The sequence below is a fragment of the Nesoenas mayeri genome (genome assembly GCF_963082525.1).
Source record: "Nesoenas mayeri genome assembly, chromosome: 2".
Lineage (NCBI taxonomy): Eukaryota > Metazoa > Chordata > Aves > Columbiformes > Columbidae > Nesoenas > Nesoenas mayeri.
Window position 1 is genome coordinate 96,148,234 of NC_137543.1, and position 13,043 is coordinate 96,161,276.

At 36.5% G+C, this 13,043-nt stretch overlaps 1 protein-coding gene across 3 annotated transcripts in view; it reads left to right on the plus strand.

Moving 5' to 3' along the window:
* RANBP9 (RAN binding protein 9) overlaps positions 1-13,043 on the plus strand; it is a 40,461-nt gene that overhangs the window by 21,394 nt on the left and 6,024 nt on the right. For all 3 annotated transcript variants that reach the window (XM_080338830.1, XM_080338831.1, XM_080338832.1), the window contains exons 4-10: positions 1,207-1,374; positions 5,099-5,121; positions 7,135-7,319; positions 8,137-8,249; positions 9,516-9,624; positions 10,981-11,171; positions 12,500-12,647. In XM_080338830.1, the coding sequence (XP_080194956.1) occupies positions 1,207-1,374; positions 5,099-5,121; positions 7,135-7,319; positions 8,137-8,249; positions 9,516-9,624; positions 10,981-11,171; positions 12,500-12,647 (937 nt within the window). The remainder of the gene's footprint in view (positions 1-1,206; positions 1,375-5,098; positions 5,122-7,134; positions 7,320-8,136; positions 8,250-9,515; positions 9,625-10,980; positions 11,172-12,499; positions 12,648-13,043) is intronic.

Genomic DNA, 13,043 nt, shown 5'->3' on the forward strand with positions numbered 1-13,043 from the left:
AGGGTGATGGATTATTAGTGGGTGGCATTAAGTTTACTTTGAGTATGATTTAGGATGCATTGCAAATAATTATCAAAGATACTACTAATCAATGTAGCTGCAGGAATTTGGGTTAATTTACTGAGAGATGGTTAATGTGGCGGTTATACAGATTAAGGGCCTACATATGGAAGATAATTTCAAATTAACCTGTTCTGCAGCAGTCAGAAAGAAGGAGAATAAATCCACAACCTTTTAGTATTTAAAAATAATTTGAGTTGTCAGTATAAATTCCTAGAGTCAGAATGTGCACATACATGTACATGAAATTTGGCAATTTGTGTTAAAAGATCATTATTTATATTATTTTGAATATACATTTAATAGATCTATTATGAAGATTTTATGGTGCCTGAAAGTTTAGTCCTTTTATGTGTATTTTTGTTTAGTATTGAATTGCAGAGTGTGTGGACAGGTATTTTTAAATGAGTTCAGACTAAAATGGCTTGCTGTTAATTTAATTGTACTGTAAAAACATGAAGTTTCTTAACTGGTTCTACAGCTGCTTCACCTGCAGAATTAGCACTCTGTTTGCATACATAATGATTTGCCTGCCTGCTGGCTGACTTTCACCTGTTGTGATAAATTTTTTTAAATTTATTTTTAGGGGCAGCAAAGCTAGTGACACTATAGGCTGGAGGTTCTGTTTTGCAGAGACTGGTTGCTGCTGCATAGTCATTGAGAATAACCAGGAGCAGAAATGTGTTTCCCCAGAGATGCGTATTTGGGTTTTAGCCAGGAAGAATTTGATTATGACATATGGTAGCAATAGTTTTGCAAGATGAAAGCGAGAACAGGAGAATCTTCGCCGGTTTATTGGGACATGTCAGATCTGCATGTAGCTTTTCAAATTTCAGCATCGTAGCTCATCGTATCTTGGATGTCAATAATTTTTTGTGTTCACTTAAAGAGAAAAATGTGTTATTTGAATTTGTGTTGCCTGTTATGTACTACAAATGGAATTACCTGTTTAGCCATTTTGATAAAATAAGTTGTTATTTTTAAAATTAAACAGATTTGTTAGTTAGATAAGAAATCTTAGATATCAGAAAGCTGGGCATGGTAATTAATTGTATTAACCTGGTCAGAATATACTAACTTTGCATAGTCTTTCCATTATTTCATAAAAAAGGAAAGTAATTAATTGCAAATGCTTTTGTTCTCTAGGTTGGGATAAACATTCGTATGGTTACCATGGAGATGATGGACATTCATTTTGTTCCTCTGGAACTGGACAACCCTACGGTCCAACATTTACTACGGGTGATGTCATTGGTTGTTGTGTCAACCTTATCAATAATACCTGCTTCTACACAAAGAATGGCCACAGCTTGGGTATGGAGAAACGTTATCTTTAATGATAACTTTATGTCTATAAGTCTGTTTTAAATCTGAAACTGTTCATGTCAGGAGCTAAGTGTTTGAATAATCCTTTGGACAGTCTCATAATCTATGAATTAATTAAAGGATTGGGAAGATTAATTTCTTGTGCACCACTTGCACTAACATTCTTTGTGAATTTGGAAGGATTTTTCATAGCATCTCATTCCATAGGACTGACATTTATGAACTTTGCTACTAAGTCCACAAATAATACTTAATGTTTATAACATAAGGTAATAGATATAAGAGAACTAAAGAAATTAAGGGTGGATGTAGCTAAAATTCATCACTACCATATGAGAGACACCTAGCCTTCACTAAAACCTTACATCATAGGGGCAATATTTAGGACATATGTTGGAGAGCAGTGTCTTTTGGACTCCCAGGCTGGAGTCATGCATAGTTAGGCTTAAACTATGAATTATACAAGTTGTGTTAATTTTAAGTCCATTAAATCCTCATGGTAAATTTTTGCATTATGCAACACTGCAAGACTATTTTTGAGTTTGAAGATGGCAGGAGGGGTAGAGTTAAAATTTTTGATGCAATACATGTAATAATTCAGTTACTTAATGCAATTTAATGAGCAAAGATACAGAGCGTAAAGAAAGAAGAAAAATACCTTAATGCAGGAAGATGGATTAAGGAGAGAGCGCGGGCTTAGGGAGAGATCTCGGAATTGTGCCGAGGGGAGTAGAAAGTTTCAAGGGATAAAGCTCAGAAAAAAAAATAAGGTTTTTGTCTCGGGTAGAAATGTGATAAGGAAAAGAGAGGCTAGCTTGAAATGAAATAAGAGGCTATTGAGATAGGGACTCCTGAAGTGTCTGTTCTATTTTCTCACATTGCCAAACATGAGGAAGGTTTGGAAGGCAGTAAGGGGAAGGACATGGTTTAAATTCTTCTCCTTGTCTCAGAATAGGACTGTCTGTTTTCTCAGGCCCTGAGCAAAGAGACCAAACTTTGGAGTTGTCCTGCCTCTCTACTCAGAGCAGGGCTTAGGTGCCTCCAGAGGTTAATTACAAGTAATCACTTCACAGTATTACAGTATCACAGTATGTTTGGGATTGGAAGGGACCTCAAAAGATCATCTAGTCCAATCCCCCTGCTGGAGCAGGAATGCCTAGGTGAAGTCGCACAGGAACATGTCCAGGTGGGTTTTGAATGTCTCCAGAGAAGGAGACTCCACAACCCCCCGGGCAGCCTGTTCCAGTGTTCTGTCACCATCACTGAGAAGAAGTTTCTTCTCAAATTTAAGTGGAACCTCTTGTGTTCCAGCTTGATCCCATTACCCCTTGTCCTATCATTGTTTGACAAGGAGAAGAGCCTGGCTCCATCCTCATGGCACTCACCCTTTATATATTTATAAACATTAATAAGGTCACCCCTCAGTCTCCTCTTCTCCAAACTAAAGAGCCCCAGCTCCCTCAGCCTTTCCTCATAAGGGAGATGCTCCACTCCCTTAATCATCATTGTTGCCCTACGCTGGACCCTCTCCAGCAGTTCCCTGTCCTTCTTGAACTGAGGGGCCCAGAACTGGACACAATATTCTTCTGTGATTCTATTCTGTCATGATTTAATGTTTCTTCTGAATTGAATGAGTCTATGCACCTAGACTTAATACTTTGACACCTGTGACAGTGGGACACTTAAACTGTGCACTGTGTAGTTGTTTCTTTTGGCCCTGTTTCATGGTATATGTCGAAAAGGAAGGTAACATGGTTATGCTGTGTTTACCCTAATCTTTAACTGGGTTAAGGCTGAGAAGGGTGATGTTGCGATATTCCCTCTTTGGAATTAGTAGCAGTGTGCTTGCGGGTAAGTTGGATCAGATTGTTGATCAACCGAAGAGACACTGATTTTCTGACTGCCCTTATGGTCACATGCTTGGAAGACCTAAGAGAGGAGCAGAACTTTCACTTTCTTAAAGTCTTAAAGCAGACTGGATTAGGTCAACTGTGAAACAACACTCCAAGCGATTAAAATCTGTGTAAAGAGAACAGAATGTCATAGGTGAGGAGAGGCTAGTAAAATGTGATTTATCATAGACAGAGTCTGACAAATGCTTCATGGATTTCAGAAAGAAACCTGACAACTGTTCTTCTGTCGGGGGCTTTGCTAGCTTGGATTTCTGACAGAGGAAAATTGATTCTGTGTTTAGGGGAAGAAGAAATTAGAAGTCTTGGCTGTTGTGCTGAGTTGTTGCTGCTGCTGGTTGTCCAGAATTCCTATACAGTCGTAACTTGGAGAACATTTGTGTTTCTTTTCTGGGCCACAGATGTACTGGAGTATTGGAAATCTCTGGCTCAGCCTCAGATTTGATTCTACAAAAAGGACTAAGTAGTTGTTCATGCAAGTGTTAAATCGTGGGCTGAAAAAACAACAAACAAAACCCCACCCCACCTCCCCCCAAAAAAAGGAAAAAAAGAAAACCACAGACACATAAAAACCCAATGCAACAACCCCCCCCAACAAACAAACCAACCAAACAAAAAAACATACACAAAAAACCCCAAACCTTAGAAATAACCCTAATGCCTAATGTCACTCAGCCATCATTTATCTGTCTTGCCTACTGCCATGGTTATTTTGGAAGAGGTTGAGTAATATGTCAAACTGCGCTAAACAGAGAAAGTTGTAATATCTTAGAAGTAAGTTAGGGTGTGAACAGGTAATAAATAAAATGATAGCTTTGAGATTCACTCTATATGACATTCCTTGTATCAAAAGTGTGAGTAAGGAATCCAGATGCTCTTGAGATTTGCAGTCTTGGTGAAGAGCGGAGATGGAAAGCACAGGTGAATTTAGGGCAAAAAGTTAAAAAGCTTTGTTTTCATCTTAAATTTGAAAAGGCAGAAATACAAAACAAGTAAGAGTTGGAAAGGATAAGTGGATTCAAATCATTATGGACTTAAAAGAAAAAATGAATAAATACTTGCAACAGTAAAGGAAATTATGAAATGCTGTTACCATTTGTCTGTCAGAAGGAGATTTCCTGATATTTATTTTTTAACTCAAAGCTTCCCCCTGCCCCAGCCAAATAATAGCTTGAAGTTCCTGAAGTGTATACAGGTCAGATTTTTCTCTAATCCTGAGACATCAAAATCACTGCCTCAGTCTTATGGGTAGCTGGATGCTTGTGATTATATAACAAGCTATTAAGCTACTGTTTGAAAACCAAAACAAAGCACCTTGGTGGAGATTAGAGTGAAGCATTTACCAGACTGGTTTGGACTATTAGAGGCACATGATGCTCATGTAAAGAGAATGCCAACTAATAAAGTAAAGTAATAACAAACAAGAAAAGACACTGTTAAATCTTGGCGTGTCAGAATTAAGACATGCAAATAAAAAAATATCTTCATATATTCTTACTCTTCCTGTTAATTTATAGCCAGAATTTTCATACTTTTTAATCTGCATATCTGTATGATGTTTGCTACATTTTAAGCCCCATTTTGAAAAATTGAGGGCAAATAGAATAAAAATTACTTTTTGCCAAATATTTCCCTTTGTTACTCAAGTGCATTAATTGTACCTAAGCATTATGGATGTCACCATACTTAATATTTTTGAGATTATTTGGGTGAGTTTTCTGAATATATAATGATACACTTGAAAAAGTGAGGCTAGAACCCAGACATGTGGAAATTAATCTTGATTTTTCTCTTTGTTACAGGCATCGCTTTCACAGATTTACCGGTAAGATAAGTGCATTTTCAAACAGCTTTCATGTGTATTAAACAGATGTTTCAAATGTAACTTGCATTTACCTTATGCTTCTTGGAAATAGAATTATAATCTTATTAACCAATTTGATATCAAGATATTTCTCATCATCATTTCAGTGATGACTTGAATCAAAAAGTCCTCACAGTTTTCCTTTTCAGGTTCTTAATGTTGAGGCATTCTAATGCAAGTTTAGCAGAAAATAATATATACCGGTAGTTATTACATACTTTCTTTGACACATATGGGCCTTGTATACAAAGCCAAAGCTACCTTAAACACCAGCATTGTGCATGTGAGTACACATGTATGTACACAGTTGTGTGTCATTTTTAGAAAGGCCAGCTACTTAAGACGTGGTCACTGTAACTCATGCTTGATGCCTGATTTTCAAAATCTCTCTCTATATTGTTCATAAGATCAAAGGTATCATAATATTTTCTTTTTTTAAAGAAAGCTGCAGGTATCTTAATCCTTGAAGCTTTTTGGTCAATTAAATTGAACTTTCCTTGAAACTGTTATAAATGTGTTTTCTATGCTACTGGTACAGGCATGATACTGCACTTATTTGTTGTTTGCTTTTTTTTTTTTTTCCCCTCATCCACTTCATTTCTGATCTAATTGGGTTAGGGTGCAGCGTGTGACGCATTTCTATCTGGCCAGCTGCTTCATTTGATGTGGCCTTAGGAGGCAAGGACAGATATTAAGGAAAAATGAAGTTGGTAACCGAGCCCCACCACAGGGTTGGGTACTTTGTGTAGGAAGCCCCTAATGCTATTCTGAATGTGTGAGGTGCCAGTAGGGCTGCCCGTGAGCACACAGTGCCAGCACAGGAGAACTGACGCTGTCATATGAAGTTTAAAGCTCGACCCCTCCTCATTAGAATCAATTGTTTTGATCTCATGAACAGATTTGAGACTTGATTAGTCTAGACTAGGTGACACTATGAGCAGTCTTTATTTTAAAAAAAAGAGGGGAGTAGGGGGGAGAGAAGGGCATGATCCACTTGGACATGATTTAAACAACTGGAGTATTTTGCTTTCATTTCACCAGGCCTCAGTGTTCCTACTGACCTCCATGTCGATAAATTCTTTTTGATTGCTTTAATTTATTTAGCATATACTTCCATAGATCAGCATACCATCATACCATATGACCATCGATTGTGGTGTAAATATGATGTAGGTGTATTTATAAATTAAAAACAAACAAAACCCCACAAACAACAACAACAAAACACTACCCACCCAAACCCCCAACGGATGGCACTGCCATAGCTGAGATGCTAGGTACATTTAAGAAAGTTACTTTAATCCCAATAGGCAGATATTATTTTTCTCATATTTGGCATATTTCAGATTTGCATGGAGACCTAATCTCTAAGCAGAAAATAAAACAGAGACAACAATAAATGCTTTAAAGTCTTTTTCTAGATACAAGTCCAGGAATTCATGAGAACTTCAATGCACTGTTACAGTTCTTTTTAGGCGCTACACTTGGACTTTGAGGCTAATGAGTTCTCTATCCTGTCAGTTCTTACCACTAAAATTCAGCGATGTTTTAAGTATTTCACCCCAAAAGGAAAATGACTCACTTTGTAAGTTTAATTTTTGTTCTCTTCTTAAAAGAAACTTTAATCCTGGTGTTTAAAAATCATTTAAAAATTGGTATTGAATATCTTGTAAAATTGGAATCAAAAAGTTGTAAAGTTTAGCAGAGTTTTAAAAGTGCATTTTTCTGAATAGAAAGGAATGATCAGTAAGGCTTTCTTATTTCAAAATAAAAAGAATTATGACCACTGGGAATGAAAAATAATCAGTCGTTGTATTGCTGGATTGGTAGAAGTTGCTTTACCTCTGGATCATCTGTCCAGGAGTTATTTGCTGGTTCACACTACTAGTAGCATTGGGGATAAAACAGAGATGACAAAAAAATGTCGGGACTTCAGAAAAAGCAGAAAAAAACTAATTGCAAAATTTCTTGCAGCCAAACTTGTATCCCACAGTAGGGCTTCAAACACCAGGAGAGGTTGTGGATGCTAATTTTGGACAACACCCATTTGTATTTGACATTGAAGACTATATGAGAGAATGGAGAACCAAAATTCAAGCACAGATTGACAGATTTCCAATAGGAGATCGTGAAGGAGAGTGGCAAACAATGATTCAGAAGTAAGATTTTTTAATATTGTTCATTTAAAAAAGATGTTAATAATTGCATTATTTCAGAGGTTTTTAAATATTGTAACTATTGACTTGTGCAAAAAATTACAGATAGTATTTAAAAACTAATACAAATTTGTTGACATAAGTTTGATAAATATGTATAAAATTGAGCGTGAATAGATGTTTGAGGGAAGAGTTGTCCACATTATTACTTAATTAAGAGTTTATAATGATGAGTGTAAGTCTTCCATTCCAATTTGACCTTTCTAATGTTTGTTGAGGAGTTTAGAAAAATTGCTGTGGCTGTAATGGGCAGTTTTTAATACTTTGAGCTCTGGAAATTTCCCTTTGTGTTCTCAGCCTTTCAGCATGCCAGGTTAAGTTGTGGCTCGTTAATTGTCTCACTTGGAAAAATGGTGGTTGCAGCTTTGGATTTTTTATTTCTTTAGTGAAAACAAAACCTTAGTGTGCAGAAATGTCACTTCAGTGTATGTAATGAGCAAAAAGAGAAACTTAGTAGCAGGTAGTGTTGTCAATGAGCCTACCTTTGAACGATGAATCATTTTTATGAAAATTCATAATAATAAAATAATACAAGTATTTTTAGTTGTTTTTTTTCTGTACAGTGTTTTGAAGAAGACACTGATTCCCAAGTTGAATCGCTTTTGTCTGACTTGTACAGAAATTTATGACTTTCAAGTAGAATTCTTTAATTTCCTCTAAGTTCCTTTATTTAATAAAAGGGGGTTTACATTCAATAAGTTCTTGGTTTCTTACCTGTATTTGATGAGTGTTTCTGGGTTGTGTTTTTGTTTGTTTTTAGAATGGTGTCATCTTACTTAGTTCACCATGGATACTGTGCAACAGCAGAGGCATTCGCCAGATCCACAGACCAGACTGTGCTAGAAGAATTAGCTTCCATTAAAAATAGACAAAGTAAGCCTTGGAAAGCATGTTACATCCTCTTTTTCCTCCCTTAAATATTACATAAAACTTTCTCTTAAGCATCTTTGTAGAATTTCCTTTCAGCACTATTCCCTAGTATAGTTCTTTGCTGTCATGTAAAGTTATGTGTGTAAGAACAGCTGGTTAAGATGAACTTCTGCACTAACGCTTTGGAACTTGTTTGATGTAGCGGAATGTGGAAATCACCTGTTGCTTTCTTTTGAATGGGAAATTTTGGTCTGCCTTAAACAAATGTAGGTAATATCTTGTTTGTGAGAGCTAATGGTCAGTCACAAACAGGAATGTCAAACTTAGTCTTCACAAACAGACATTTATCTCCACTGTGAAGAGGGGTAGAGTTTAGAGAATGCTTTATAAGGTAAATCAAATTTGAGTTTTCCTGCTTACAGATGTGAGGGGGAAGAGGACAAGGAAGACTAACAGCAGTTCAGTTCTGACTCGCTGTGGCAGTGCTGCTTGGTAGCCTGGTTAAACTGTGCCTTCCCTGTTCATTTAAATCCCTGCTGTATGAACACAAGTGTTTGTGTGACTGCATGAAACACCACACAGGGAAACTGCTCTGCTTGAAAAATGACCCATTTGTTGGGTTGTTTGCAACTTGTGCCAGGTTACCGCAACAGAAGCACCAATAAAGCACAGACTGTTGTGGAAAGATGTAGTCAACTGTAACCTGGCAGGAAGTATGTGTTGTAAATAAGAGCACCTAAATTTTCTTCTGCTTAGTCAAAATTGAACGTGTGGGAGGTGGGATGCAATTTGGATGTTCTTGGGTGATGATAGTTTGGTATGTGCTTATTTATAAAGGTACAAAAATGAGAAATAAATTGCAGAAGAGTGCCTGCAATCTTAATCTACCTCTAAATGAACAATCCAAGTACAAGGTAATTGTACATTGGCAATAAATATATCTAAATGAGTACTCAATATTTTTATATAGGTAGAGTGCAGTTCTTAATTTTTTCTATTGAACTTTTTACGGAAGTGTGATCTTTCTTTACAAAGTTTTTTCTAAGAGGAAAAAAATCTTGCTGATTGATAGTTGCAGTGTCTTTTAATCATTAATTTACATGTCTTCATCTGTAAGCTGTTCATTTAACTGATGTTGGTTTTGGTGAACAGAAATTCAGAAATTGCTTTTGGCAGGATGAATGGAGAACCCATTGAAAACAACATAACAGCTGTATCCAAGTTTACTAGAAAAAAATCCTAATCTCTTATTTGTTTTTTGGTGAACAGGAATTCAGAAATTGGTTTTAGCAGGAAGAATGGGAGAAGCCATTGAAACAACACAACAGTTGTATCCAAGTTTACTAGAAAGAAATCCTAATCTCTTATTTGCATTAAAGTGAGTCTTCAAATTATACAGATGTGTGTTTATAGATGACACAGTACCTTCTGAGACAAGACAGTTACTCATTTAAAGCTTTCACAGAATTTTAAACAAAGTTAAGCAGCATTTTTTAGAAAATGTATATAGTTCACGTTTTTATGCTGTATTATTTGCTACATGTTTAACTAGATTTTGTCATCAAGGTCTTGTTTTGCAGCATATTTCACATCTCACTGTAGACTTGTTCTCTGGAACTAAGTTTTGTAGTTTTTCAAATCAATTTTATTCGAATTGGGTGTCAAGTAAAACTTAAAATGTAAACTGATACAGTGTCATATTCAAGAAAGTTAAGAGTTTGTCTCCTCCTCCAAGTGGGTGACTGACTTTAAAGACCAGTTTAAATGAGCTGTTTCACTCCTTGTCACTTTACTTGCAACCTCTGGCTACTACTGTGGAAATTCCATAATCCCAAAGAGTTCTCTTGGCTTCCCAGGCACACAATAGTCACCTTCATTCTGGCATTTTTAATTGCCAGCCACACTGATCCTCCAGAATTTTCTATCACGTTGTAGTGTTTGAATGCGGAAAAAAATCTGTTATCTCCTATAAGAACAAAGCACTTCAATTTTTAGGTTCAATTAATTAACTTGGAATGTATTTGAAGTCTGTCATGCTCAAGTGCTGAACAGAATTCATGTGCTGGTACTGCAGACTTGCCACACAATTCACGAAATGCAAACATTTTGGTGAAAAGCTTCACTCAATAACATCAGCTTATGTTATCTTTTCCTCAATGTGTCTTTCTAAATTTTGCTTGTTCTATTGAGGCTATCCAAGCATAAACCATAAAGCCTGTAGTAAAACCTTAAAGTCTGTAGTAAAGCCTCCTTATCTAAAGTAAAATCGACAAAGAGCAACAGCCTCTAAAGAGAAGGTTTGTATATGAGCTTGCTTTTCAAACTGTTTCCTGTGCAAATGTTTAATGTTAAAAGTTGCCACCTAATGCTTACTGTTCCAGAGGATCAGAACTATGTTCTCATTTACTTTGAGAGAAATGACAGACAGGACAACGTAACGACATATCCTCAGGAAATAACCTTGCCCCTGCCAATAAAGCAAAACAGTTAAAACAAGAAAATACTATTTAGTTCTCTAAACTTTGAGGACTTATTGCCAAAGTCTGTCCTCAAAGGATAGGATTCCTGTTCTCCTCCCTCTCCAGAGCTTATTAATGATTGGATTACTGACATCCAGCATTTTGTTGAGTCAGACTTTTTGTCTATTTAGCACTAAAATTAAATCATTGCTATCATTGGTAAATTGAAATGTGTTAGTTGTTTTATTAGCTTAACTTTTTTGCCTTTCGTTTAGGGTGCGCCAGTTTATAGAGATGGTGAATGGTACAGACAGCGAAGTGCGGTGTTTGGGAGGCCACAGTCCAAAATCTCAAGACAGTTACCCTGTTAGCCCACGCTCATTCAGTAGTCCTAGCATGAGTCCCAGCCATGGAATGAATATTCACAATTTGGCAACAGGCAAAGGGAGCAGCACACACTTTTCTGGTAAGTTGATGTGAAGGATGCACCACATAGATTTGGAAATACCAAACCATGTAGATTTCTTTGGTAGAATTAAGTAAAGGGAGAAGTTAAAAATACAGACTAACAATTTGTTTTAATTAAGAATTGATGCTGAATGCTTTGTATAAGAGTGTAGTTTTAATAATTAAAATATGTGATTCTTAGTCACTGGGGAAATGGGAAGTGTATAAATAGAATACAATCTTTTTTTTTTTGTATGTACTCTTGTTTTTACTAAGGGTTTGCAAAGTAGGTTGCCACTGATTTCTAAGAAATGCTTGCTTCCAGGAAGTGGAAGGTTATGATGCAAATTTCTGTTATCCTTTTGATGATTATGGCTTGGGCAAGGTGGTTTAAATCCAGTTAAGTGGTCTATACGATCCACTTCCTATGCTGTTCATGAAATAGTTGGAACAGCTGCTCTTGCATAGGAAATACCGGGAGCTGGGTGGTGGAGTTACGTAAAAGACTTTCTGCTGGCGGCCACATTTCAGTCTGCAGAGTTGAAGCGGTTCTAAGAGCACTGAGGTGGTGATGAAGCTTTTTATTCTTCTTGGTGACATTGAGCAGGAAGCCAGTGTAGCCACCAGAGTCCTGCTGCCCTTGGAAAAGCAGCAGCTTCTCTTTTCTTCCCTCTGTGTCAAGACTCTGCTGTCACGCGTGTGAGTGGAGATCCTCTCAGATTGTCTGCTTGTTCTTCAGGACTACTAGTTTCTTGATTTTATGTTGGAAGGGTCAGAATGACATTTTAGCCAGACATCGCAATTTCACCGCAGGGTGTAACTTTATTTAGCAGAGCACAATATTAACAATTAAAATAATTATATGGGGAAGGAGGGAGGTTGTATTTAAGTGTAGCAACACGTAAAGTATTTCCAGCACTGAATTTTACTGTGCATTTATTGAAAGAATTATGTGATTAGGAATTAGTAAAATGCATGTCTGCTTCCATCCAGCGTGGTTACAGTGGCCTAGAAAAGATTTTCGGATATTTCAGGAACAGTGTATCAGTTCTAAGAAATTATTCTACTCATGCAGTTTTCTCTTTTACTGGTGTATAAATACAAATGAAAAACCTTCTCACATATGTATTGGTACTTGTTAAATACTGCTTAATTTCTGCACTGTAGAAGCTTTAAAGGTTTGAATATGTGAAACGCAGAGGCTAAATATTTGTTTATAAGTTTATTTGTTTGGCAAATCTGCTGTCTACTGACCGGGAACAATTAAACTATGCTTATTTCACTTTTGGAAATCCATACTTGCAAGTAAGTTTGTAGATGATTACAATTATTAAAACTTTCTTACAGGGTTTGAAAGTAGTTGCAGTAATGGAGTAATATCAAATAAAGCACATCAGTCTTATTGTCACAATAAACACACGACCACCAGCTTGAATGTACCAGAGCTCAACAACATAAATGTATCAAGATCACAGCAGGTTAACAGCTATTCCAGGTGAATAAACTTCAGATGCTTCTAACTTACATTAAGGCTTGTATTGTGCATGTGCTTTGTTTTTTTTTCCAGAGATTCAGTGGAATTTTATTTGATTTTTTTTTCTCTTTCTTTTTTTTTCTTTTTTCCAAGGACAGTTAAAAGAGGGCAAGGGGCCAACAGCTTGTGATCACTCTAGCGTGCTTTGGTTTTGTTTTAACTTCTCAAGCCCAATAGACGCTTTTCTCCTGTTTGGCTAAAGAAATGCAATGGACAAAAATAAATTGCCTTTCTTATAGCTCTTTATGGTCACTTTTGAAGTTGTGAAGATTAACTAGCTCTCTGGCACTTGGGATTTTAATTTAAACCACTGACATTGATTTAAGCGTGCTGCATGTAGGTAATGAAAAGTTTTCC